This window comes from Pelecanus crispus, chromosome 5 (assembly GCF_030463565.1).
Source record: "Pelecanus crispus isolate bPelCri1 chromosome 5, bPelCri1.pri, whole genome shotgun sequence".
NCBI classification, from domain to species: domain Eukaryota; kingdom Metazoa; phylum Chordata; class Aves; order Pelecaniformes; family Pelecanidae; genus Pelecanus; species Pelecanus crispus.
In genome coordinates this window covers 78,434,234-78,461,729 of record NC_134647.1, presented here as the reverse complement: position 1 = coordinate 78,461,729, position 27,496 = coordinate 78,434,234, and the positions used below count along the sequence as shown (strand labels likewise).

General features: G+C 48.8%; 1 protein-coding gene across 1 annotated transcript; it reads right to left on the bottom strand.

Annotated features, from left to right (window-relative positions):
- Nucleotides 1-22,116: 22,116 nt before the first annotated feature.
- On the bottom strand, nucleotides 22,117-26,724 carry LRRC8C (leucine rich repeat containing 8 VRAC subunit C). The gene is made up of 2 exons (XM_009489049.2): nucleotides 26,587-26,724; nucleotides 22,117-24,387 (listed from the first exon to the last, which is right to left on the bottom strand). Exons 1-2 carry the CDS (start codon nucleotides 26,722-26,724, stop codon nucleotides 22,117-22,119), a joined length of 2,409 nt encoding a protein of 802 aa, XP_009487324.1.
- Nucleotides 26,725-27,496: the final 772 nt, after the last annotated feature.

Here is a 27,496-nt window from a genome sequence, read left to right as displayed (position 1 = left end):
GTGCCGGGCAGGCTGCAGTGGTTTGAAAGCACGGCCTGCCCTGGCCATAGGATGGGGTAACAGGAATTACCTCCCTGTGAGAAATGTGTGTGGTACAAAGAAGGCAGCTTGCAGGTTAACCCGCCAAGGGGCCAGTGGCAGCACAGCTACATCAAAGGCCTTTGCTCTGAGCGGCACATCCTGCTAGCAGGAGATGCAAGAAATCTGGCCTTGAGTTACTGCTTTAAACCAGCTGAATCTGTACCTGATGTGTATTGAATCCGCCCTATATTAACTGGGTTTAACTTGCTCTTTACATCCATGAAGACAAAATAAACAGAAATCTCGCTAGTCCAAAGCAAGTGCATCCACATGAGGGTTTGCACCAGTTAAACTGTAGAGACCTGAAGGCGTGCTGCAGCATGAGCCTCTCCTGTGGACCTTCCAGTCATTCAGACATCTTCTCACAAGGCCTTTCTGGGCATCAAGAACATAGGCACTCACCCTCAAAAGCAGAAGGGATTTTCCTTTGCAGAGCTCTATTCAGATTTCCATGCATTGCTGCTAGAAATCCATCTATCTCCCTGTATTAATGGCTTCATCTCACACTACTTCCTTTTTAGCAGCAATGAAAGTCAATAAAAGATGCCCATATGATACAATTACATGTAATAATGATACATAATTACTGAATGACCTAGTTCCCGCTTATTGAGGCTGCACAGCCTTAGTAATGTAGGAGCAGTGTCCGCAGAGTTAGAGGACGATTGCTTTGTCCCTTGCATTGCCAGGGCAGCGTAACTGTCCCTGCCTGCCTTGGCCACGTGTTGAGGTTTGCCTGCTGCCTCCTGTATATCCTCCAGGTGAGAAACTTTTTGCTGGCTCAACCAGATCCCTTTCCCGGTGCTTTGGAAAGCCTCTGCTGTTGTCCAGCTTGACCTCAAAGTTGTTTTCTCAGACAGTGCCATCCTCTTTCTCCTTCCAGAAAGTTTTGCTGCTGCGTGAAGGACTTGCAGTTTCTCATCAGGCTCTAATCTGAGTTTCTACTTTTTTTTGCTGGCCGCTCACTCAGGCTCCAAGTCTTCCTGCAATTCAGTGATCTGAGAATCCAGGCCACCATTTCCGTCAGAGCCGCTTCCTCCTCCACCTTTGCTGAGCTGCTCACAGCTCTTCTTCCTTCCTGGGCAGACCTCCATGCTTCTCAGGCTGCGCTTGCAGATGCGGTACCTCCCTCCGGCTCTGCACTCCCTGTCTCCAGCTCCTGTCACAGTTTTCCTCCCTGAATTACAGGCAACAGTCATGACCTGAGGTTCAGTCATACAATTCCTGCCAGAATATTTTTCTTTGCTGCCTGCAGTTTGTGAGACTGTCTTGCCCGTAGTTCCCTGGCCCTCCTGGTCGCTGGGGCCAGGGGCTACCTGGGAGGTGGGAGCCATGGGGGGTCCCTGGGGAGGCAGGGCAGGACCCAGCAAGCAGGACCTGTCCCACCACCCCAGCCAGGGAGCAGGGCAGGCCGGGAGGCACCAGGGGCAGCCCCAGCCCCAGGCACTGGGCACCTTCTTGGGGATGGGGCTGGGCCAGGACATCAGCGCGCAGGTGGGCTATCACCGTGACCATAAGTGGAGGCTTCATAGACCAGTGGGACCGCCTCCCATCCTGCATCCTCCGCCATGGCAGGAGGTCTTCAGCAACCTCAACACCCTTCCTGGGTCCCTAAAGTAACGGCAGCTGCTGACAAGCTCTGTGCATGGATAGGAAAAGCCATCCAACACATCTCATTTGTTCACACGCGTTCCACATGATGGACCAAGACTTTACATCCTCCCTCCTGATGCTTGTGTCAAGGTCGACGGTGCACCCAAAGGCCTCGCTGTCCCACCACCCTCCCCAAGACCTGCACACCTGCCCGTGGCCCAGCAGCTCCATTTTGGGGAGACCCCAGGCCTGGCATGACCCCGCTGCAGGTGCGGCTGTGTCCAGGTTTGTCCCCTGCCAGTCCTGGCTCGCTGGCAGCCCAGGGTGAGCAGAGTCTGCTGCTGGCACCAGTCCTGCCAGCCTGGCTCTACCCTGCCAGGGTCATGGCACCCACAGCCCCGCTTGCCCTCCTGCCTCTGGCTCCCTAATTGCTCACAAGACCCACGTCTTTCAGCCCCATAGACCTCCCCGACTCCACAGCTGTGACAGCCCATCCTGGTGCATCCTTCCTCCAGCTACAGGCAGTAGCCCGGGCGGGTGGCATGGAGGAATCGCTGGAAGGGCTGCCTGCTCCCAAACCCACAGCTTCTGGGTGCTTTGCCAGTCCCCAACACGCCGTTCCTCAGGGTCAGGTGCTCCCCGCCCCGTGACAACATCAAGTATTTCCAGCAGTCTTCCTTTTGGTGTTGCCCGTGGGAGAGCTTTGCAAGCCACTGCTTCTGCCAGCACAGCAGCAGTGTCCCATCACAGCACCTATACTGCACTGGGGCAGCTGCTGGCTGTTGTAGATGTGCCTTTGCATTTTTAACCTCCCCACATTTCCAAGGGAAGGAAGAACCTCACCTCTTGCAATTCATCTATTGACGGCTGTGTAGTAAAAGCCGATTCCTAGGGGAGTCTGCTCCACATGCCTATCTATGCTGAGATTCCCATTAATAATTACTCAGTCTGTCAGTCAGGTTTGTTTTTTTCTTTTTTTTTTTTTTTTTTTACCTACAGGATGTTTCTGTGTCTTTCTTACTTCTCTCTCGTTTTAACGTGATAGCACGTGCAGGCTGTGCTGTGAACAAGTGAAATTGCATGTTCAAACTTCGATAGAAACCACTGACAGGCTCTATATTTTATGATTCAAAGGTATTTATAATTCAGCAGGAGGCTTTCAAACTGCATATGTACATACATTCTCCTTTTTCTTTGATTTATTATTTTGCCTGCTTTTCAGAGAAAGTAGCTGCTCATCACACACCTGAACCGTCATCATTTTTGAAGAACTGGAAATGTGAAAGTATTCGCACTTCTGTTTCCTTTCTTTCTACACGCCTGTTTTCCAAGTTACATTCCAAGGAGTCCATTTTAAATTCCTTTTTCTATTCCTTAACCACTCCTGGACATCTTTCTTTCACCTCTGCTGCATTATCTGTATCCCCTTATTGATGCCTGGAGTCCAAGTCTCTCTCTTTCTCTCTGGATAGTCCAAAGTCACTGTAAACAGGCCTGACCTCTGTTCTTTAATCACATTAAAGGCATTTGACCTTTTTTTATAGATGTAGATAACTGGACAGTGCTGGCAATCCTAGCAACCCCTCTTTCCTATGCTTTGTCTACTAAAGGTTTGCAGTAGCGCACCTGAAAAAGAACACTCTCTACTAGACCTTATTCCCTGGCATTTACAGACAATTCCTATTAGCCTCTTTTTTTCCTCTTACATAAGAGCATGCTTCTGCTTGGTCATTTTCTGCAAGCAAAAATAATCTTTTAGTATCACGGAAAATTTCATTATAAGGACTTTTCTGTGCTTGCTGTCCTTACAGCTGGGCATCTCAGCAAGTCTGAGCAAAGTCATTCTCAGAGGCAATGTCCAACAGCAACAGGGCAAAGGAAAAAAAACCAAACCCACATTTGGCATTCATAAAGCAAAACAAACCCATAAATGGAACAACCCACTGAAATAACTTGATCTGGCTCCTGTCACCAAACCTATTTCACTCCTGCCTGCAGGAGTCCAGCCCCTTGAGCCAGGTCAGTGCTGCTGATCGTTGCTTCCCCAGTGGGTGCCCAAAGCCCATGATCTCCCGTGACTTTCTCATTCCAAAGGCTCCTTCCCAGAGCCTGGGGCCAGCCCGTTGCTCTGGAGTTGCACGTTGTCCTGAGCAGCCCTAAGCCAGCCCTGACGCTGCTGCAGCACCTGGCCACTGCAGGGCTGTGGCAAGGGGGTTCCTGGGCAGCTTTCACTGTACCATCAGCGAATCCAGTACATGGGGTGAGGGGAAGGACGAGGATGGCAATATAGATCTAAAAATCTCTGCAGCTTGCTTTATTCTGGTTCCCAGTATGAGACAGAACAGCTGGTATGGTCTGGGATTGCCCAGGACACTTGGGTCAATAAAACAGCCCCTGGCTTACCCCTGGCTGCCTCTGCGCTTGCCATCGTCCCAAGGCACTCACCGCGAATCTGCAGGGAGAGGAGGGAACTGCAGGGCTGTCCTGGACCACATGTGCACCATGGGTATGTCCTGTGGGCTGTGGGGCTGGTGGCTTTACACCCCAGCTCTGGAGGCCAGCTGGTTTCCAGGAGCTGTAATCCTCATGCCGTGATAGCTTCCATGGCAGGGCTCCTGTTGCAGTATGTCAGTCAGGAAGAGTTGCTCAGGAAAGAAGTTTCGCATGCTCAGCCCTCACTGCCTCGCCTCCCGACAAGTCTAACACATGGTACTGGAGCTCATCACGCTGAGCCTTGCTGGCTGAGCTGGGCAAGTGCCCCTGCAAAAGGGACCAGAAAGAAAACAGAAGAGATTTCATTTTGTGGCCAAGGACATCTGCTTATCACCACAGTGCCTGCAGAGCACTGGTTCATCTTTTTTCTTCTAAGAAAAAAACCCAAACACAACAGACTAAGAAAAACCCTGCTGCTGCTTTTATAATCAGCAAGATAAAAAGAACAAGTGCAGGGCTCCTGTAAGAACTGCTGAGGTAGGGCTGCTTTTCAGCCAAATTATTTAAAGAGTCTCTTTGCCAGCACTTTGTGCAGCGTAACTGTATCCTGATAGCCTGCAGGTACCTGGTTTTTCCATTTTAGCCAAACACAAACCTCAGTGGATGAGAGCAGCATTTCTCCCGGCTGAAGCACTCTCCCCATTTTGCGCAGAGCTGCGGCGCAGAAGCTGTAACCTTGAGCAGCTTGATAAAGCCGTGGGCTTTCTGTGTGCTGGCTGTTGTCACTTGGGCTGTGTCTGGCATCCCCCTCCCTGGCACCCTTCTGTGGGATGTTTCCAGTCCATCCCCTGGCTGGAGGGCAGCTGGGGAGTCCCAGTTGGTAGCATCAGCTACCAGCCAGAGGCGAGAGGTCTGTGTAAGCAGAGCTCTCTTAGGAAACTGCCCTAAGCATTTAGGTAAGAGATGCTTAGTCTTAAAAAATAGATGTGGTTCTTCAATGCCAGGGAATATTTATGTCAATTGTCTCAAACAAAAAAAAAAAAAAAAAAAATTAGAAAAAGAGGAAAAAAACCCCCAACACCCCAAGAAAAGAAGAAGAAAGGCAGTGGGAATACTCAGCTGCGACACAAAGACATTTGTGGTGCCCCCAACACCCCGGTGCCCCGGGGCTGGGATGGACTCTTACAAACTGTGGGAGGCATCGCAGCCGCCTCACAGATCTTCCAGGGGAAGCGGCTGTGGTTTTAATCCTGACATCAACCACCCAAATCTGCAATTAGGCAGAGTGCTCTTTTGGAGCTGTCTCTATATCTGTAGTAAGGCTGCTCAAAGTGTGTAATTACTCGGACCTGACCTTCCCACAGGAGCCAAGCGGAGGATGGCCATGGCGAGCTCCTCACAGCCGTATCCCTGCTCCACGGCGCAGGCAGGTGGTCCTGGGGAGTGCAGGCACCCAGGATGCAGCCCCGGGCGCTCCCAGGGTTCGGAGACGTTGCTGGCACCATGCCCTGGGTCCTGGTGGCAGCTCCCATGCCACCATGAGCGAGTCTGACGTGCTTTGCCGTTGCGTTACTGAGTATTGCAACCGCTGCGTCTTCCTGCCGGTGTCTGCTCTGCAAGATGCCTTACTCTGCTCTGAGTCTACCTACAGCCTTGAGAGGGGCAAGGAAAACGCCACTTGACAGTCAGATATTTTTCTCCAGATATTTTTCTCCCGACACCTTTCCAGTTTCTTGCATCCTCTCTCTGTTTTCAGACTCGCATGCGCTGAAGTAATTTGCAGTCACGTCTAGGTTTTGCAGTGCCACTGACTCCATTAGTTCATGGCTTGCTTCTCCCATGGAGTTCCTGCAGCTGCTGATGCCTTGCCAGTTAATTTCTCATATATTTCCTTTCAAATCTGAATTGAATTAGCGAGCATAAGTAATGAGGCACAGTAGGAAGAAAAAAGGCAGATAAAAGCTGACACAGACCAGATGCCTCTCTCAGCTGCTGCAACACCAATAGAGAGTGTGGGTAAATGTCAGGTGAATGAGAGAAACCGGGACATAGACAAACAACTTGCCAGGATTTGATCATCAGCTACTTACATAGGGGTTTTGAAAATTCCCTGCCCTCAGGGCATCAAAATTTCTCTGGGCTTCCCAAGTATTGTGCAGTTCGGGGAAGACATTGAGAAGGAGCTCATTTGCATTAGAAAAATATTGAATAGTGTGGGAACCAATGGTTGAAGGAAGACCAGCAGAAAAGACCATCCTAAGGGAGCACATGAACAACAACAACAAAACAACCAAAAAACCCCCACGCACAATCAATCTCCCTTCACCTCCTCAGCAGGGTACTCTGTCCATCTTTGAGGCTGCTCATTCTCAGTTACATGCACCTTCATTAATTAGCGCCTACCAGCACCACAGCACAAACACGCACAAAGCACTCAGTGCCCAGGAGACATTAACCCTCCCCATCAACAGCACCACAAGCTTGTAACTCTATCCTCCATTCTCTGCTCCCGCTTCCTATAGAAAACCAAATGAAGGTCAAAGCCCTTATATTCAAGGCAGCCGGCAGCAGGGACTCAGGAGCTTCAGGGAGCAACGCGGGAAGGAGCCTGCGAGCGGGAGGTGGGCTCCACACGCGAGGGAAGAGGGTGTCCAGCAGCAGGGATACCCGACTGCAGAGCGGGATGGAGACCCAGAGCTCATCCTGCGAGCGCAGCTGCCTTCTCCACAGAGACACTCACCGGGCACAGAGGGTCCCCTCTGCACGGGCTGCACCACGCTGTGCAGGACAGAGAGCCTGGTACCCAGCTGCAGTGAGCCCGTCTGAGCACAGCACTGATCCTGGGCCGATGCCCTACACCTGCCTTTGGCTTTCTTATTTAACCTGCACCAACACAGCTGGCCCCATAGCTCGCTCCAGTGCAGAGTAAGCAATACCGTAGCCCTTGGCACCTTCGGTGCACGGTCCCCCATTCTTTATAGGCCTTATTGTATAGTACACAGGAAGGAAAAGGTGCGCACAACTCACGTGTGTGGTAGAAACATAGCTCTTCAAATCCTTCTCATCCTCCTTCTTGCTTCTAAAGCTCGAAGTCCTGCATACATTTCAAATATATGTAAATACACAAATAAACAAATGTATGTCTTTTTTTCTCCCAGGTCCCATTTTCCCTGAGCTGTGTGCGGTTGCAAGCGCTGGGGTGGGCACAGTTCCCTCCGTGCTGCCCTTACGCTGCCCGGAGTGGGACCTGGGGCTGGCAAAGGACAAGAGAGCGGTGGCAGCCATCCCACTGCCCACCCACTGCATGCGAAGCAAGCTCCTGTCCTTTGGGTCTTGCACTGCCAGGCCACCAGCCTGGCTACACCTCTCAGATACCCCCAACTGCGTTTTTAAAATATTGCAGAAGGCCTTGGAGAATAAATGTCGAGGGGAACCTACCATCCCCTCACACATTCTCTGCATCCTCCTCTTCCCAGCCTTGTTCAAAGACACTGTGAAATGGTTCGTAGGCTTCTGTGAATATAGAGGTTCATGGAAAATGTCTCCTTCCCCAAGCAGAGTTTCAGCATATTTCAGAACTTCCTTATAGAAACCCCTGCAGTGAATGTCTCCGTTGGCACTGGCTCAGCTGGCTGAAGTGAAAGGGCATTTGCACTTTTTAAAGACCTCTCCTTGTCTTTTTTTCTTTGACTCTTTGTTAAAGTGATGTGAAATTATCTTAGAAGTACTGGGGGTGTTGCCTTTTGCTGACAAAAAATAAGGCATGAAAGATTTGTTCACAGAGTTTTTGTTTGTGTGTTTATTTTTCAACTCTCCAAATTTCCAGTCTCCCTTGATGGTCTCCCAGGGTGAGCAGAGCCTTCAGTTAAAGGCTTGTTGAAGATGTGAAAACACAAAATTTTTAACATAAGTGGTTTTCTCACTTCTGTTTGCCAGATATTTTATTAAGTGCTAGGAAAATAAGCAAATTAAACCTCCCACTGGTTTTATTATAAATAGATCAGGCACTTGAAGCCCTCCAGTTATTTGCAATTTGTTTCACGAAAAATAAGCTGGCTTTCAGTTCTGATGTTCTTCCTCTGTAGTAAAGGAGGACGAAGGAACAACCCTTTAGTCCTGATTTGTAGTTTGCTTTTTAGATCCACCTTCTTCCTTCTACATGAGTCACTTCTGGCAGCTGATAGAGATTTCTTCCTCCCTGTGCACGAAAGGGGAGAGTCTCATGAGATGTCTCCAGCGTCTTTGGGAGAAGTCGCCTGCCTGGCCAACCCCTCCTCTGGCAGCCACCTGTGTCCCTGGTCCCTCTGTGCATCTTTTCATCCCTCTGCTATCCCCAGCCTCAGCTGAGCCCAGTTCCCTGCAAGCACTGTCCCCCGCAGGATTTGCAGGAGGCTTTTCTTTCCAGCTCAACGGCGGAGGAAAGATGATGCTTTCAATTCCCTTTGCCCGCAGGCTCTCTCATAGTCCCACAGGGAGGTAAAAGGAAGTGACTGTTTATTAACAGAGGATCCAAACACGAAAGAGCTGCAGAAAGCAAATCGGCGTGAGGCATTCACTGATTGAGCCATGATAACCCTGCCTAAAAAACTGGTTTTGCAGGAAAAAGAAGCCAAAAGCAGAAAAAAGCAGCGTGTAGGCAAGCACTGAGAAACAGTCAGAGAAATACAGTATTTCCTCATCTGACTTGATAGTTGCTTATTTTTATGTTACCTGCCTGTGAATCCAGCACACCTATTAAGGTGATGCGAGATAGGGCTGCTTTATGGCATGGTTTTGGGGGTACTCTGATTTGGTGAGCATTTGAGCTACTGCTTAGGTACCCTGCTTGCATGAGAATTTCCTGGCTAGCTAAGGTACTTCCTTTGCTTTTTAACAGCAGCAAAAATCTCCCTTTCCCCGCTCCCTGGGGGAAGTACCTTGACCAGCCAAGGAGGCAGCGCAGTCAGTGTGCCCCGGGTGGGTCCCAGCAGGCCCCCACTCCGCACCCCTTCGGCTTCGCCGGTGCACGAGCCCGAGCCCAGAGGTGGGTGGCAGAAGACACTGGGCATTGAAGGATCCAGAAATAAAGTTAGGGAGAGGAAGTTCAAAAATAGCCCAGCTTTTCCTGTAAGTCTGGGTTATTTATTTAATTTGTTGTTGGTTTTGGTTTAGGAACTTTTTCTTTTTCCCCTCAATGATAGGGGAACAAGGAAAGGGAGAAACTTTAGGAAACAGGCAAGGGCATAAAAAAACCTTTCAAAGCAGATGGAAGGGAAAAAGAGAAGGATTTAAGAGGAACAATATCAAGAATAAGAGCGTCCCCTAGATACCTATCAGATTTAAATTATGAAGACAGAACAGAAACCGAGAACAGCAGGAAAACCTCCTTCCTCTCCCACCCAGGCTGTCGGCACTGCTGTTTGCAGCTGGGTCCCCGTAGCCCTCCCTGGCGCACACCCGGGGACGGGGTTGCCGTGCTCCCCGCAGCCAGCCAGCGACACCCCGAGGGGTGGGAGCCCGGGCTCCCTGCCCCCAGCAAACCACCCAGCCCTGCTGCCCTGGACCCCGTTCGATGCCCTCCGCTGGTTTCCGTGACCCCGCCGGCTGCTGCCCTCCCACCCCATGGGACCCAGCCGCAGCCCCACAGCTCCGCAGGGCAGGGCAGAGCCGGGCACAGCAAGTCCAGGGCAGGGGCACAGCCGGGATTTCAACAGCAGAAGCTGAGGGAAGAGGAGGCGAGCCCAAAAGCGAGCAAACCAAACCGGTATGTTGCTGACACAGGGTGCAGCTATGCTGCTGAGGGCTCCGGCGGTGCTGTGTCACCTACCAGCTTCACATGGCCTCCGCCAGCCCCTTTTGCAGCCCGGCTGCTCGGGAACTTCGCTCAGCTGCAAACCCTCCTGGAGGGACTCGGTGGGTGAACCCAGCTCCTGCCCAACCTGGGGAGCTGGGGAGAGCCTCTCTCACATCACCGAGACAGGCCACCGCAGCGCGGACACTGCTGAGAATCAGTGGTGGACGCGGTAGTGTCAGGTTAATGGTTGGACTGGATGATCTTAAAGGTCTTTTCCAACCTAAACAGTTCTCTGATTCTCTGATTCTGTGAGGATGTGTGCTGGTGGTAAGGTATAAAGCAGTAGAGAAGGAGCAGAGATTATCTTTACACCAGGGGTGGAACCACATTTCCTACCTTGGTACACATCAGATTAATTCCCATCTGGTGTATATGCAGCCGTCACCCGGACCAAATCAGGCTGTTACAGGTGGAAAGACCCCCTTACCAACACTGCTGGCTGCATACACCCCTGCATGACTGCACATGGAGTTGTGAGAGAGATTTTTCAGGGAAGTCTGCTGAGACGCAGAGCTATAACAGGTTATTTCATCAGTGGATTTCGCCTGAGGATCTTGGAGTATTTTACATCACCTCTTGTCAGCTTGACAAACTCCTTTAAATGCTCCCCCACGCCAAAGGTGGGGACGGAGGTGGCAGAGAGTCACAGGGTGGCTGTTCGCAGGGCAGCCAGTGAGGTGGTGGGTACCAGGCTCCGACTTCCATGCGTAGCTCGAGCCCTGGCAGGGGCTGTGCCGGGGAGCCCTCCTGGCACGGGTGTCCCACACACGGGACCGGACACAGCCCCTGTCCTGGGGCAATGGCTGGCACCATGCTCAGCGTGTGCCCAGTGAGTTAATTAGCAAGGGAAGAAGAGAGGCTTCTCCAACCCTGCCCCCAGCAGCATCTTCAGTGAATTCTGCTTTTTTCACCCCAGAAAGGGTCATAATCTGGAGAGGGACCACCACCCGTCCCCTGCCGCACAAACCAGCGCTGTGCGAGGGCTGAGGCCTCTTGGCTCCTGCTGCCTCCGACGCAGCACTGCTCGGCGTGCTCCTCACCTCAGCCCCTGCTCTTTACCCTTATACGATGTGGCTTGGTGTGTCCCCGGCTTCCCCCGGCCTCCGTAATATCTGCTGCCCGTCAGTGACACTGTGGAGGAGGCCCACACCCTGAGGTCTCACCCCTCTTTTCCACAGCCATAAAAGGGAAAGCAAATTTGAATGCTTTGAAGTTTTGCAGAATAAACAAACTACTTCATGTGGACTGCAATGGGGAAAAAATTCACAGAATGCTCCGTAAGGTGTAATAAATCTGGCATCCGTTGCATTATCTGAGCACCCGTGGCAAATAATACATTAAAGACATGAAAACAAAGTGCTCGGGGACACCATGTTATTAAAAAACAGGGAATCGGTCTCGCTATCTTGGAAGGCAACCAAAGCATCCAAGGCACACGTAAGGATGGGATCAAAACCCAGTGAGAGAGCTGCAGGACTAGTAGAAGTGCAACATTAATTGAATTCACTTTAAAGGCTCCTTAAACTGGGAACATTTCGTACATAATGAGAGATGGTTTAATGCAGGATGCCCTCGGAGGCCTGAAGCAACTGTAAACATGTACTTATGGAGTGTTTCTTCTACACTGGAGAGAAAAAGGGTGTGAAATAAAAATATGCCTGGGGTGGAGGCAGCTTTGGGCCATTTGTTTGTACCCTGTCCGAATTCCTTGCTGGCCTTGTTTCTAAATCATCATTATCACAGATCCCCAATAGCTGAACGGTCTCCAATGGAAAGATGTCAAGGCAGGCAATGTGTAAGGAAAACACGCTCATACATTAGGCAGATCTCTGAGGTGTAACTTCTTCTAAACAAGCACTGGATGAAATTACAGCTCAAATGGATGGATTTCAATGCAGTTTCCAGTCCCTTTTTAAAACTTTCTTGGAAAGCTGGTTAAATGAGATTTAAATAAGGCTGCGGCTCGGCTGTGCCGTTGTCAAGGGAAAACATCCGCACAGCCATTATTAATGATTGACTTGGGGGGACATTGCTCACTTTTGTTTGGATAGTGTCTCGGCCCATACCAAAATCCTGGCTACAGTTTTTCATCTGGGCTGTGCTGTGTAGAGGGTTACACCCAACCGCTGGGATCAAGCACCCTTGAACACCCACGGACAGCGGTATCCAACTGTAAGTCGTTTGGGTAGGGCTCTTCTCACCTCCTTTTGGCTGCTTGGGATTGAGCGTCACACTGTAGTTGCCGCTCACCTTCCACCTCCAGCCGAAGGACCCAGAAAGGCGCCGAAGGAGGACGAAGCAGCCTGTGCCACCCGAGGGCTCTGAGGCAGAGGGACCTAACTGTGCCACTGAGCATCCTACCCCTGGAGCCTACTGAGGAGTTCAGGCTGCAATTAGTCCTCCTCCTCCAATCCCTGTTTAAAATACCCTGGGCTGAAGGCCAAGAACAGACAGGATGGGTTCCTGGCAGGACTGGGCACACCTGCAGCAGTGAGAGGAGAGCCGTCAGGGTGGCTGGGAGCACCTCAGCTGGCCTCACCTGCCCTCTGCCACACGGCCCCTTGGGTTTTAAGGCTTGTTGCCCTCTCCGGTGCGACGATGCATGGGGAGCCCCCCCAAGTTTGCCTTGGGGTGCTGGGAACACGAAGGGGAGACTGGCTTTGGGAAAGTCATCACTTCGGTTGTCTCCTGGCCCGCTAAAGGAACCTGTTTTTTTTTCTGGTGGGGGGGATCAATAAATATTTTGCAAGACCTGGGATGCAGAAACAATCAGGTCTGAAATCTGCAAGTTTTGACTAGCCACATTTTTCATACTTAGGTGTAACTTCCCCCAGAGAGCGTGACTTAGCCTCCTGCGCCCTTATGAATGAGGACTCTTGAAGCCTAATGGGAATCAGAGCTGCAAAGCTGGAAAAAAATGTTGTTTAAGTAAATGCAGGCTTTTTTTTTTTTTTTTTTAATGAAAGCTCCAAGTGTCCTAGTGTCAAACCTGGTGCTGGGGGGCAGCAGCGGGAGCCCCGTGCTGCAGTCTGGCCATTGATGTGGGTGCTGCAGTCACCCCGTCCCACCACCTCGCCCAGGGCCACGGGTGGCCGTGGGCCTTCCAGGGCACCCAAGGCAGACAGTCCCTGACGCTGGCTCTCAGCACAGGCCGAAAAGCAGCAGAAAAGGAGGCTTGTGCTGATGGCGGCTGCTCCCTGCATTGCCATGGCAACACATCTGCTTCCTCCATTCCCCTGCTCCCTTGCCAAGGGAGAGCTCCAGCCCCGCCAGCGTCAACACAAGCCCAGGAGAAGTCCAAGTCCCAACAAAACACCTTTTCACCGGTCCCTCGCTCCTCAGGCCGCAGCCCTCTCTTCAATGACTGCAAAAACCTTTAGGCTCCTACAAAGAGTTTGCCTTGCTGCTGCTGCCCCATTCACAAAAAAGCCACATAACCCCTGAGCGCTCAGGTGCCCTTGCAGCACCCTTCCCTGCCGTGGGTATCGTCACACCCCACGGGACACAGCAGCCCCCTGCCTCATCACCTCCCTTTTTTCCAGGCCTGCAAGCTTATATTTGCTCCCCTCAGAGGCTTGATGAGTGCCAAGTTTTCCTTCCAGGTCCTTTTCACAGGCTTCCCCCAAAATAGCTTCTGCTTTGGGAGATTTACGGCAAACCTCCACTGATGAGTAGGTGCAAGGTCAAGCTCCTGTTGATGCACCAGTTGCTCTCCCACCGAGTCCCAGCCTCATTTCCCTGAAGAAAAACACCCACAAGTACTTGGGTGCTCACAGGAGAGCCTGGGTTAAGGTGCTAAGAAAGGGTTCCCACAGCTCTGGAGGGGTTGTGAACGGCACGGCTCCCGCGGCAGAGCTGGACCATTCCCGCCCGAGGTGCCCAGATGCCGGCGCCGGCCAGGGCGAGCCCCTTGTGCAGCTGGTTGCTGACGTCGGGCGCAATCAGCAATTTGGAAGCAGTTCCTCTCTGCTTTCACAACTTCTGCAGAAATAATTGCTGGCGAAGGCAAAGGGTATGCTCGGTGGTTCCTCCAGCAGCTTATCAGGGCGTCCACGCCGAGCTCCCGGGAAGGGCCGCTCGGGCAGGAGGAGCTGGCACCGCCTGCTCGGCCGATCCAGCCCTGAACCGGCAGCACCACTTGGTTGCTCTTCCATTGGGCAAGTGCCAGGCTTTGCAAAGCCCTTTCCACCAGCTCAGAAAGTTACTTTTCTATTCAACCAATTCATGCCCCTGATAAGCTGTCTGGTTTAAAAACAAAAAAAACTCACCTGGGTCCTCGGCTTCGTTGAAGCTTTTCAGCTCATTGAAGCAATGGGAGGAAAATCCCCCAAAGGTCAGGCTGTGGTTTCAAGGAGTATTTCAGCCAGCAGCTGGGAGCAGAGCTGTAATGGAATTTATTTACCATGTCTCACCCCACCCAGAGTCCGCTGATGTGCTGGTGGCAACAGTGAGAAGGGTCAGTGTTCCCAAAATGCCATAGGTTACACACCAAAACCTTGTAGTGAGAAAGTAGCAATGGATTAGCAATGAATTTCTGATATTGAAAGAAAATAATAAATTCTGTCCCGTTGAGCCTGGCAGTCTCCTCCTGCTCAGCACACCCAGCACAGAGATGCTGCAGCCAAGCGGGCAAAGAAACTGCCTCATGGGTGGCATCACCTTCAAAACGCAGGGGAGGGGTGCAGCTCTGCTCCTTCCAGCTGTCCTGCACCCCACCACGGCGAGCCCGTCCCCCTCACCCTCCATCCCTGCGCCGCAGAGCACCGCGTGCCCCGGGAGAGGGACGAGCAGGGGTAAATGAGGTTGCAGATCTCACCAGCGCTCATCCTGCCTGCATTCGCTCCTGGCACTTTGGCTTCCAAAAGTTACTCTTTGCCAAGGGGATTACTTTGCTCTGTGGTTTTGTTTGCAACTTGTTCTGGACTTGTAAAAATCTCATTTAGCTTCTAGTTGTAGCCAGCAACTTGTTCCTAAGGGTAACCTTGTGACCGTACTGAAGTTCTGTGCTTCTTTAACTACTTTCTTCTCCCTGCTCACAGCAAAGAAACAGGATGTCACAGCTTTGCCAAAATATTTTACTAAATAAATAGAACTGCAGGCAGTCTCCACAAGCCAGTCTAACAGTGCTACATGACCCCAACTGGCAAGAGACAAGGGTTACATTTAAATTCAATTTTAATTCAGCAAAACATCAACACTTATTTACCACAGTCCATAAAATTCATGTGACAAAATACCTCCGACAGACAGATTCGTAGCCCTCGTACTCCAGCAATGTCAAAGCACAACAAATCAAGTCAGCACATGTTCTGCAGTATCACACCAGGCTGGCAGCAGCGCAGGCTCTAGCAAGCGACTCCCCACTGAAATCGCTGCATGCTCTGGGGCTCTCAGTGCGTCTGGCAGTCCTAAATTCCCTTGCCACCTCTGGCTTGTTCCTGGGAGACCTTCCAGTTGTCTGAAGTAGCTAAGGGTCCACCTTTAGTATAAGCCATACATTGCAGCGCTGTGAAGGAACATGGTCACGCAGCCCATTTGGCCGGTTGACGCTGGTTTTGAAGGAAGCATCGTCTTGCCGTTACCGTTCTTAACGCCCACGCCACTGCCACCGTGCCACATCAGGGACGTTGCTGGATGTGCTACCCAGACCCCCCAGTGTAGGTGCAGCTTCCTAAGCCTTGGCAGCAGAGGAGAGGATGGGCTGATAAAACCATGCTTGATAGCAGAACGCTTCAAGTTGCGTGCAATGTAGGTGTTTTACTCCACGCCCTGGAATCGTGCAGCTTGCTGGTGCCGCCCGTGGTAGTACCTGGGAATTTGGCCCTGGCCAAGAGCCACCAAACCCCACTGGCCATGACGGTCACACTCCTTGAGGTTACTGCAGTTGTTTTCTCATTGGCAGCACAACCTCTGGGCACACTTGGGTCCTCCCCGTCCCGGGACACGTGGAGGAAGCCCTGCTCTGAAAAAAGCCAGCTCCATTTCAGGCCTGTCCACATGCAGGCAGCCCACGTGTGAGGACCCAGCATGGCCCTGCCAACCACCACGAGCAGCCTCACTGTTCACCTGCCAGAGCCAAAGCCATCAGCCACAGCCCAGTCACAACACGGCTGATTTAGTATCGAGACAGCGATAAAAACGCAACGCCTCTGCCAGCACAAGCGCCTTCAAACGTGCGCCCGGAGCCTGAGGGCTGGAGCGAGGTCCTCGCGCTGGTCTGGGCTGCCTTATGTGGAAGTTCTGGGGCCATTGCCATCCGTCGCACGTCTGCCAAACCTCATGTCCCCCTGCGGCACGCCAGCCCTCTCTGATCCCAGCGGGGACGGGGCACGTCAAGCCTGGATTTATCCTCTGCACCCAGTGCTACGGACAAGAGCACGACGAAGGGCAGGACGTGTGATGGGAAATCGGGAGCTCAGCCTGGGGTGCGCAAGCGCCCATGGGTGGAGGTGGACCTGCAGGAACCTGCCGCGTTGAGCTGCCCCACCGGCGGGCACCGCCTGCCCTGGCACTGCCCCAGCGGGGAGGAGGCCGAGGGGCTCATCCTCGCCCTCCCGGCAAACCCGGTCCTGCCTCTGTGCTCCCACGGCAGCCTTGGCCTTGGCCTGTGGGCCATCGCTCCCACGCTCCCGCTGCTCCCAGGGATGGAGGCAGCAACGGGGAAGACCTGCACCCTTGGCTTGAGGGGTGTTTCTGAGGCAATCACAGATGAAAAAAAAAAGAGAACTGGAAACCTCTTCCTCTTCGTCTGAATCTTCAGGGCTTCATGTCCGCCCCAAAGGAGGAAAGAGGACAGCCATGCAATTTTCTTACCATCACCTGTGCTGTTGAACGCGGTGTATGAAGACATACAAGCAAACCGTCACGGTTATTGGGAATTTGCAGTATTTGGCGTGAAGTGAAGGACAAACTGGCCCTAGCAGTGCTGCTTGCTGGTGAGCAGATGACATAGCTGCTGGTGGGCTGTGCAACCCTGGAAGCCCCGCTGGCTGCAGGGCGGGGGTTTCTCAGGGCACGGTATCTGCTCCGCTTAACTCCCGCTCCCCAGCACGCGTCTTCAGGAAACCAAAAGAAGAGGTTTCAAGGTCAGGTTGTTCAAGGTCAGGTTGGACGGGGCTCTGAGCAACCTCATCTGGTTAAAGCTGTCCCTGCTCGCTGCAAGGGGCTGGGCTGGATGATCTCTAAGGGTCCCTCCCAACCCAAGGCGTTCTATGAGTCTATGGTTTGTCGGGGCTCAGCTAACTCGGGCTGTGAGCTTCTCCTGCCACCAGCACACTTAAGAAACAGGGAGCGTGATCCGGCAGCGTGACCTCATCCCCCCAGGGATCCCCGCGGCAGTTTCACCTGCGCCATCGTTCCCATCCTGCCGGGTGCGGCCCCGAGATGGCATCTCCTGTGGGGCCAGCGGGAAGGAGCAGGGCTGCGAGGAGCGGACCAGCTTTCCCAGCCCTCTGCATCTTCACAGGGAACAGCCCAGAGCTTAAGAGCAGGCACCGTCAGCAAGGCTTCCTCCTACTCTTCCGTGAGACCTGCCGTGCCCCAGGGGTGGCTTGTCCCTGGTGCCAGCTCCCCACCAGGGCTCATCCGGAGGCAAAGCCGACTCGGGGTTCTGTGCTTGCCGCTCCCCTCCTCTCCCTGCGACCACAAGGACCAGAGCGGAGCATTTCTTGCTCCGTCTCAGCTGGGCAGCGTTGTCTCGGTATAAAAACACAAAACCGAAACACGTTATTGCTTCCAACTTAAAGATCCAGAGAAACGAGGAAAACGTCCCACGCCAAACGCAGGCAGCACGAACCCATCGCCTTTGGCCGGGAGATTTATAGGGGGTTACGTCAGATGCAAGGGCTAACGGCACCATTTTCGCAGGCACGCGACGGGGGGCAGGCAGGAGCCCTCGCACCCCTGGCTGCCGGCTGTGCGGGGGCCGGTGCGGGAGCCAGGGCTGGCAGGGCCCCCGGCACCGCAGACGCACCCTGGCAGAGCACAGCGACCGGAGCTGGGGAGCTGCTCCCGCCGGGACGGCTTCTTTGCTGGCCACTGAGCTGGCTGCCGGAGTGAGGGGATGGAAGGAGGTGCACAGGAAGCCAGACCAGGCGGCTATAAATCCTGTCAAGTCTAACTATGTTTTTTCAAGCCTATTTTCCTGACTTCCCTCCCAAGGGATCGAACCCAAAAGATGGTTATGTCTGATCTTTAGGTAACCCAGGAACAAAATGTTTCCCAAACAAATAATCACATTGCAGTCTGACAATGTTTATTATTACAAAAGAGCACTTTATTTCCATTTTTTCTGGGTGTACTATATTGCAACGTAACACTATGCAGTCTACTATCATATTAAGATTCTTGCTACAGAATTAAGAAGTTTGTCCATTTGGTCAAATTTCAAAGTTTTTCCTTGACATTCTTACACGACTCATCACCACTTAAGCACACGAATTAGTGGAAGTGCCAGAAATGTGATACGAGATTTGGAGCGGGCACTTTCCAATCCAAATTTGCAAAAGTTGTTGGGCTGGTTAGATGCAAGTGGTCAGCACAAACATCCACCCTAATTTTGGCACAGGAGGAGATGCGCATCTCCAGAGTTTGATCACAAAGCAGATTTGCTTTTCAGGCCTAATGTACTATTCAGGTTGTCTTCTGATTTTTGATGCACTCTTTGTCATCTCTGCCTCCGTTACCAAGGAAGATTTGTATTATTTTTGAGCAATAATGTAAAATGCCTTGCTTATATTCTGGAATTGTCTTACTTGTTAGGCACGTGATTAATGCAAGTAGTTATATAAACTCATACAAACCGTGCCTACAGTTTTATCCACGAAATGTCCATCCATTCTAAGTCAAATACTATAGGTCACGGAAAAATCTAGTATGCGTTGCATGTGAATATACATATGAGCAGTACATGAATCACTGAGTAAATATGGCACTTTAACATATTTTCCTGGATGTCATACAGAATTAGGAAACAATCTTCTCTTAGCTGACGCATGTCTAAAATACTGTAATATGGTTTTGGAAAATACACCCCACAGACTAGACAGTAAGAAAAGTCAACAGTGCAGCTACCTGAGTTTGTTTCATTAAGTTTAAGCAATTAACAGTAATGTGATATTTTATCATTCACTGCGAGCCTGAGGGTTGTCTACTTACAAAAGCCATGACGTCTAACCCTGCTATAGATAAAACAGCACAGCTCTCCAGGCACATGGCTCGGCAAGACGATGAACTGACCTCGGCATGACGATGAACTGACCTCGCAGCTCAGCACCTCCAAAGTGACTTGTCCCACCTTCTCCTTGCCCAGACCCTGGCTGCAGAGTCCTGTCCCCTTGCTACTCCCATCCAAGTGTCCATCCGATCCTTCGGAGAGCTGATCCAGCAGAAAATCAGTCCCTTTTTAAAACTGGCTTTGTTTTCTGCTGGCTTAAAAAAGTTGATTTGTCCTGTGAAGGGATCAGACCAGCACCAGATCAGCAAAGGTACCAGAGAAGCAGCTGGAACGTGTTGGCAGGAATGGGGAGCACGGGAGGAGGAGGGAACTGCCCCTTTTTGGTGGCAGTGAGCTGTCAGATTGACTGAGCTGTCTCAGCAGACCAAACCCTTGGAGAAGATACAGTTATTAGCGCGAAAGTGCTTAGACCGGTATAGTTTATTCCTGTCTAGAAAGTGAATAAAGATATACCAGCACAAGGCACTTCATACTCATGTAACTGTGTCCACATGAGGGGTTGCACTGGTATAAGTATAATCAGTAACAAACAAAAACCCACATCCCCTATGTGATGTATTTACAAAAATGGCGTAGAACAAGTCTCCAACCTTCAGTTATGAGGTGTGCATAACTTCCGTTCAGAAAATAGACCACAAACTACACATGAAACAACATCAGACACAAAATAAATTAGGGATTTAAAATGCTACATCTAGGAATATAAAGATTTTTTTAAAAATACTTTAAATGTAATCCCGTATTTCAAATCTAAGTAAGAGAACTATACAGCTCCACCGATTACAGGGACATTTTTAAACAGTTTACATTCATCAGGGACAACAGCACTTTGGTTTACATAATTAGGTTAATATGAGCAATGAAACACTTCTCTCCCTCACATACATCAAAGTGAAATACATTTAGAATATATACACTGCCAAGCTGTTCCAATAAGTCAATTCCATACACAAGTAAGAGTAGCTCTCACAATAGCTCCATCAGCTATAGGTCTTTAGCAGAACTAAATCAAACCCCTTTAAAAAAGCTTGCTTTGATTCCTTCATGCCTGACCCATTTTTGATTAATCACATGGATCTTCTCCAGAACATAGCCAAGCGCAAAAAATAAGTCTGACTTGGTACTGCGGCAAGCCCACATACCAGATTGCACAGCACGCCCTGGATTCATGAGGAAATTCTCATTTTAGGTTGTCTCCCCACCTTTATTAAGTCAGACTCTTAAACCAACACTATGCTTTTGTACCAGGCTCAAGAACTCCGATGAACTGTAGCTCGAGACATGCGACGGCAGTTAGAAAACATTTAAGAGCAATCAACCTGACAATCATCAGACAATTATTTTACATAACTTTAAACAATCAGCAACTCAACCTCTGCAATTTATAAACAGCGTTGCCTCCTAGCGAAAGAAGTACTTATTCCTATTCTTGCAAAGCATTTATCCAGTGCCTGCATCTGATTCAAACGTGTTATTAGATAGGATGAAGAGATCTCCTCCCAGCAAAATATTTTACTATCATATGGTTATTTTTGATTAGTTTAAATTAGCTTGTGTGCAGCACACGAGTTATCATATACCTGCCAAATTTGCCTAAAAGAAAGCAAATGGCTGGATTAAATAAAGAACTGAACATGGCTTCCGAGGATAAAGTTCCCAAACTGACGCATAATCATTACAGGTTATTACATTATTTTAAAAAACAGACTTCCAACTGTATGATTTCCGATTTAATTACTAGTTGGGAGATGAAAACACGGCCTTCATCACTGTCCTCTGGTAGGTTGAGACTTTTGAGAAGTTAATGTATTCATTTAATCTCATTTTGGTAAATCTGCAAATGTTCCTGTGCTGAGCTTGTTTATATGATACCCAAGCTCAATTAAGGAGCGTATTAGATGCTATTTCCATGTCAGAAGCTTTACAAACTAAACACGATTGCACTTTTTCTGGATCCCGTTCCTGCAAGGTGCCAAGCATCCCGGTAGGGAAGTGAACTGAGGGGGCAGCAGGCACTTCCACCCTTGCGGGACGGGGTGTTTAGTGGAGGACGGGTAGAGGATCTTTCAAAATAGTGTTTCACCTCGCTGGGTTGACGTTTCCAACACAGTGAGTTCATTGCACCCTTTCCATTCAAGTTAGCAGGAAACGGGCAGCCGCATCCCTTTGCATTGTTTGGAAAATCTTCAACGTGAGTCACTTTGGTCCTGACTCCTCTGTGAACTGTGACCTTACTCTTCCTGCACCAGAGAGGAAATTGCAGTCAGTGCCTCCTGCTCGGCGCAGTGTGTGACCGGAGAGCTAGACTAAACTTGCCAAAAGGCCCCGAAGGAGTTCTGCGTGCCCCCTCAGACCCATTCACATACATAAAGAACCTTTTCTACTTGCTTTCACCATCTGAGAAAACCAGGTCATAAATAAAAAAGGATGGTCAACCCAGATTTGGTCTTGTTGGATGTTGAACACCTTCTACTGCCACTGAAGAAAAGAGGAAACAGGGTGTTCAACACCTGCAGCATCACCCGTTGAAGACCATGTCCTAAGGGATTAACAATAACCAGGAAGACAATATAATCACCTATTACAAATTATGCAACCCAAAGCATACAGCTTAAACACAGTTCCCTGCTGGGATTAGGCAAAGGAAAAAAAAAAAAAATCAGCAGATAAAACCATTTACTTTTACCAGTAAAAATTAAGTTACAGATACCCTTGTTCTCAGGGCAAAACAAACTTAAAAAATATCTTAAAACAGTGAAAAAATACGAGAAAATTTTATTTAAAAATATATGTACTCCTTACTCCAAATTTGTTTGTACAGAAGGGATTTGTTTGAAAAAGGAAAAATAATGACAAACTGAATGCATATTCGGAGTATGCACTTTCTACAGCGTATTTGGTAGAAGCGTTATTTCTGTAAAACTGAGCGAGAGGAAGTTAGTTATTCAGCTTTCATTTGTTCCCTGACATCAGAAGGTAACGTTTCAAACAAGGTGTCCTCTACAGTGAAACCAGTCCGCTTCAGAGCTCTACATTCACCGAGCTCAGGTGGAAGGATTTCAAAGTGATTGCCTTTAATATCCAGGTAGGAGAGGAATACCAAATTACCAATTTTAGGTGAAAGGACTGACAAGTTATTTTTCCCAATTTTCAGAGTCTTTAGTTTTTTGCAAAAGTAGAGTTCATCTGGCACGCTCTCCACTTTGTTGCAAGTAATGGAAAAATACTGTAAACTCTGCAGGACTCCTATTTCAGGTGGGATAAAGCGAATGTCATTGTAAGACAAATCCAAATATCTGATTTTGTTGCATAGGAATAGGTGGGAGGGAAGAACCTCTATTTTGTTATGGCTGAAGGAAAGCCGCTCGAGACTAGTGAGTTTCTTTATATGCTCTGGGATGTACGTTATACTGTTGTACCACAGCTTTAGGATTGTCAGTTTTCGCAGATGTTGAAAACTTACTATTTCTTCAATGGATTTGAGGTTGTTTTCCTTTAGATCCAATTCCTGAAGACTGAGAAGGCTGAAGACTGCGTGAGGAATGCGCTCTAAATCACAATGAACCAATTCCAGCTGTGTCAGGTTGACCATCTTCTTCAGGTTGTTGAGCATGACTAACTTAGTGCCATCATTATAGATGCACAATTTTTGCAGGTGACTTGAAACATCGACTGCAGACTGTGGGATTTTGGACAAATTACTTTTTATGTAAAGAACTTTAAGGCTTTTAAGTTCCCGAAAAGACTCCAGTGTAATGTTTTTGGAAATATCGTGACTTAGGGAGCCAATTAAATAGAGCTCTTCCAAATTTCTGAGGCCATACATCCAGGGTGGAAGTTCTCTGATGTCATCAAACTTGACACTCAAGATCTTGAGATTCTCCTTCAGAAACGCCAAGGCAGCACTGTGGATCTTCACAGAGCACTGGTGCAACGAGAGCTCCTGGAGATTGTCCAACTGTGCAATGGTTGCTGGTATCATTACATTATTAATTATTTCAAGTTTTAAAGACTGCAGCTCAGTAATTTCAAAAACTGTGTCTGGTAGTCCAGATAGCATGAAAAGCTGGAGCTCCAAATGGCTATGGGAGTTCGTCTGTAGCCTCTGTCGCAGTTTATCTGCAGTCCACTCGTTGTTTAGGTTCAGCTGTTTCAGCTTATTTTCACTGACTTCAGATAGGAAGACAGCAAATCGCTTGGAATAGAGAGGATCATACTGATCGATCATATGAAGCATAAAAGCAAAGTCATTCTTCACATCTGGGATATCATCAATTCCCGTCTCTTGCCGAACATACTCAAAAGAATACTCTTTCAGTGAACGATAGAACAACCAGTATAGTGTGTAAAGGCATGTGAGGCCGTAGATGCTGACAAAGCACAGGTAGCAGTAGGAAAGTTTGGAGAACAGATGTGCCATCGTGTGATTACAGCAAAAATTCTTATATCCTGTCATGTCTTCTATGTCAACGTTACAGACTACTGTAAAATTAACTTCTGAGACAAGTGCAGTGTTGTAAGCGATAATAATAAGGAATTTAATTACCTTAAGTACAGTCTGGCGAACGTACATGACATAGAGTATATCACCCTCCTCAACATGCAGTCTAAATTTCTTCACCTTTTCAAACAGTGCTTTGGCCTGTTCACCTTCTTTCTTATCTAATGCCCCAGGAGTTCCCTTATCCACAACTAACTTCTCAGGTATTGATTTTAAAGACTGTGTCTTGACCAAAGTGCCTTCAGTGCTTGGCTGGATAGTATTAGACTTGTTTATGTTGTTCTTCCTGTTGTCTTTCTCTTCCGAGTCTTCCCCTGACACTTCGGATAAGGCTCGTGTTGTCCAGGGAGAATCGAAACATTTCCCGAGTATTGAAATGAAGTGTTCAATTTTGGAGCTCGATCCAGGGAATTTGAACCAAAAGTTACTACACAGCATGAAGACCAGTGTGTGTATAAGGACAAGGTAAGGGAAGTACTTGGCATACCAGTGCAGGGCGCGTTCATAGCACACCTGATTTATAAAGCTGTATTGCTGAAGGTCCAAATCAGTCTTCAGTCCTTTCATTTCGACTGTAGCTGGAGGGACGGATGGCTTGGGTGGAGGAAGGGGGGTTGTATCTGGGATTGTGTTAAACACATTTGAACTATTAGATTGGTTCTGGCAAGGCTGTATGCGCTTTGGAAGGCATATTATCTTGTCTTGCATGACCTGAAACACACAAAAAGGTATCTTTTAAACTGATGTACAAACAAGGGCGGCAGTACCAATGGCTAGCTGTCCCTGGAGCTCCTCCAGCTGCCAGGCATTCCTCCCCACAGCCTGGCACTTGGTTCCACAGGCTGTGCTGCTATTATTATTATTATTCCCAACAAGACACTTGTTCTATATGCCAAGAACTAGGTCACCGCTTTTCATCTATGGTTAGCTTTCCGTAATCTGAGTAAGAGGGCATTGAGGTAATCCAGAAAAAGGAAAAGTGTGGGTAATGGTTCCAGAAAAGACCAGGCATCTCCTGCATTGCTCTCCCCAGAGACAGATTGTTCTTGCCAGGTGTAGTCATCCTGGCTACATGATGTTCAGAGATAGCTCAGGCTTGAAAGCAGTGTAACTGCATTCATGTGGCCGTACGCTCACACTGTGATGTCTTATCACACAGAAAATGGCTGACAAAGAGCTAACGTGGGCATATCTACGCTAGGGCATTATTAATCTTCAGTCTTAATAAAGACACATAGGGATAATGGAGAACTGACGGCATTTGTGTGCGTGTGCACACAGACATCATTTTTATTCAGTTTCTCATACATATACATAGAGTCCTCGTACCACACACCTGTGGGGAAAAAAGTAGCTCTGTCCTTCTCTCCTTAAGTCTGCCTATAATGCAAAAAAAAGCAGCTTCCTTAATTTGGGCTGGCCATCCATGTTGGCAAACTGAGGTCAGAGTGCCTTTAGGGTCCAACCACCTTTGGTTTAACTTGGGATAACAGCGTCAGTTCAGTGCAAGACTCCCTACAGATCTGAATTTAAAATGTTGATCCACGTGATAAACCAGGGAGCTCTGTTATTTGCCCTGAATGACTAACTGGGATTAGCCCAAACTAAGAATGTGTGTGTAGTGTAGATGTATCTTTTGACATTGTGGTTGTTCAAAGCACTAGATATAGGGTAGGCAACAAGAGCTACCAAAATCAGATCCTCCTTGATGACCCACCCTGGTGCAGGGAGATGCTGAGATGAGACCACATGTGTTCTGAACAATACCAGTGCCGTAACTGTTGACACATCAAAAACTCCTGCAGTTAATCTTTGTCTGTAAATGCTATTCTGATACACACTATTACTTACATGCCTCTGGTAATAAGTTGGAATAAAAAAATCGCCTGTTATTTGCAGTGTTTCCACACATTATTTTCCAGTGTGCTTTATCCAATCAAGCAGGTAAACTTAAAAATAACAGATGTTCTTCTTTGTGTGCTTAAGCAAATACTTGGCTACCAATGCAAAATTCAGCCTTATATTAAGAGATTTTAAAGCACGGACATCATATCTTTTCAACTGAAAATACTTGAAAAAGGAGAATACAGGCAAAACTACAGTTGACTTCATGTGAAATTTGGGACATAGTATGTGAAAATCTTGGGTCATGTAAGTGAGCAAATCCCCCTGAAATAAGAGCTCTGTCAACCTGTCCCTTTAGCTCCATTTCTAAGTCATGCCAAGAAATGCGAGATCCATGTTTGCACTAGTACTATAACTTTCTATTTTTGTGGAGTCCATCCCAAACAGTACTTTCCATTTCTTTTCAGCTTTTGGCTCTTTAGCAAAATGTAACTAACAGTGATTAACAGTAATGTCAATTGTTTACGTGCACGCATCCTCAGAGATACTTTGGAATGGAGGAGGCATAATATGAGTTGTGGGTAGTGTTAATAAAATAAGCACATTCATTTCAAATCTCTTTGAAGCATAGAGACAGAAAGAATATTAACATTGGCCAAATCATGAAAACCAGAAATTATGAAATTACATTTTTCAAACTTCTAAACAGAAAAATGGTAACAAATAAGGACTTAAGTCGATCATCTGTTTTGTTATGTCAACTTGTGGTGAAAACAGGCATCCAGGCACAAAAGCCAAACCAACAGCTCTTATCTTAGCTGGCATCGCTCCATCAACTCTAGCGTAACGCTGCTGATTTACAGCTGCTAAAAGTCTGGTCAGTGTTATTTGATGTTGCTACCTAAACAGCTTTAATCCTGGGACCAGCAAATTTTTGTTTTGTTCATGGTGAACCCAAGAGGTAACACAAGACGTGACACCATCCTGCCGAGGACCTTCCTTGTTTGTGGAGTTCTTTCAGCAGCCCTGAGAGCACCCACCTCACCTCCATCCCATTCGATTTACCTGTAACGTGCACCCAAACACACCGATCATCAGCATGGCGACGGAGAGATAGTCCGTGAACACATCCCACCAGGGCTTCAGCACCCTGAACGCCGGCTGCTGCTCCGAGAACTGGCGAAACTCGGTCACGGGAATCATCGTCCTGCAAAAGAGTAAGGCCAGCGCTCAGCCTCCTGCAGCCCATACCCCTCAGCCTGTGCGAGAAAGTATAGTTCCGTGAGGTTTGAAAAAAATCTGATCTGGAAATGAGAAGCCCAAAATGCGGCACAAAATTTCCCAGATACGGCCCAAGCAGTCCCTCTGACACCCCGCCTCAGAAGAGGGATGCTCATGCTGCTCCCCCGCAGCTCCTGCAAGGAAGGGAGAGCAGGACCGGGGTCCCATCCATGCAGGCAGTCAAATCCCTCTCTGCATTGACTCCCATCATATCTGATGGGTGAACGAGGCCCTCTGAATCCCTGAAAATCAGCCCGTTCTGTAGATAGAGACATTGAGCTTTATAGACATTAGCCTTGGTCTCAAAGGTCTGGCTAAAATGCTTGCCCTGTGCTCAAATTTCACAGGCCCTTTTAGCGATCATGTTTCATTCACTTCCATTTTATTCCTAGTGGTTTCAGGGATGCTTTGGAATATTTGTGTGCATACTCACCACAGTTTTAAATCTACTATGTTTTGAGTGCAAGTTGCTAAAGTGTTTTAGCTAACCAAAACTACAGGCAGATCCAGGGCTTTATCTTCATCTCAGATGTCGAGGCTTACATCATCACCTCCTCCGAAAAATCAGCTACCGCATGAGCATGTACAGGCAAAGCAACTGATTTTAAAGCCTACAGCATATTGTGTAACTGAATCCCTGAGATCAAACCAGTACTGAAACTCCCCGGTAAGTTACGATGGAAAGATTAATTCG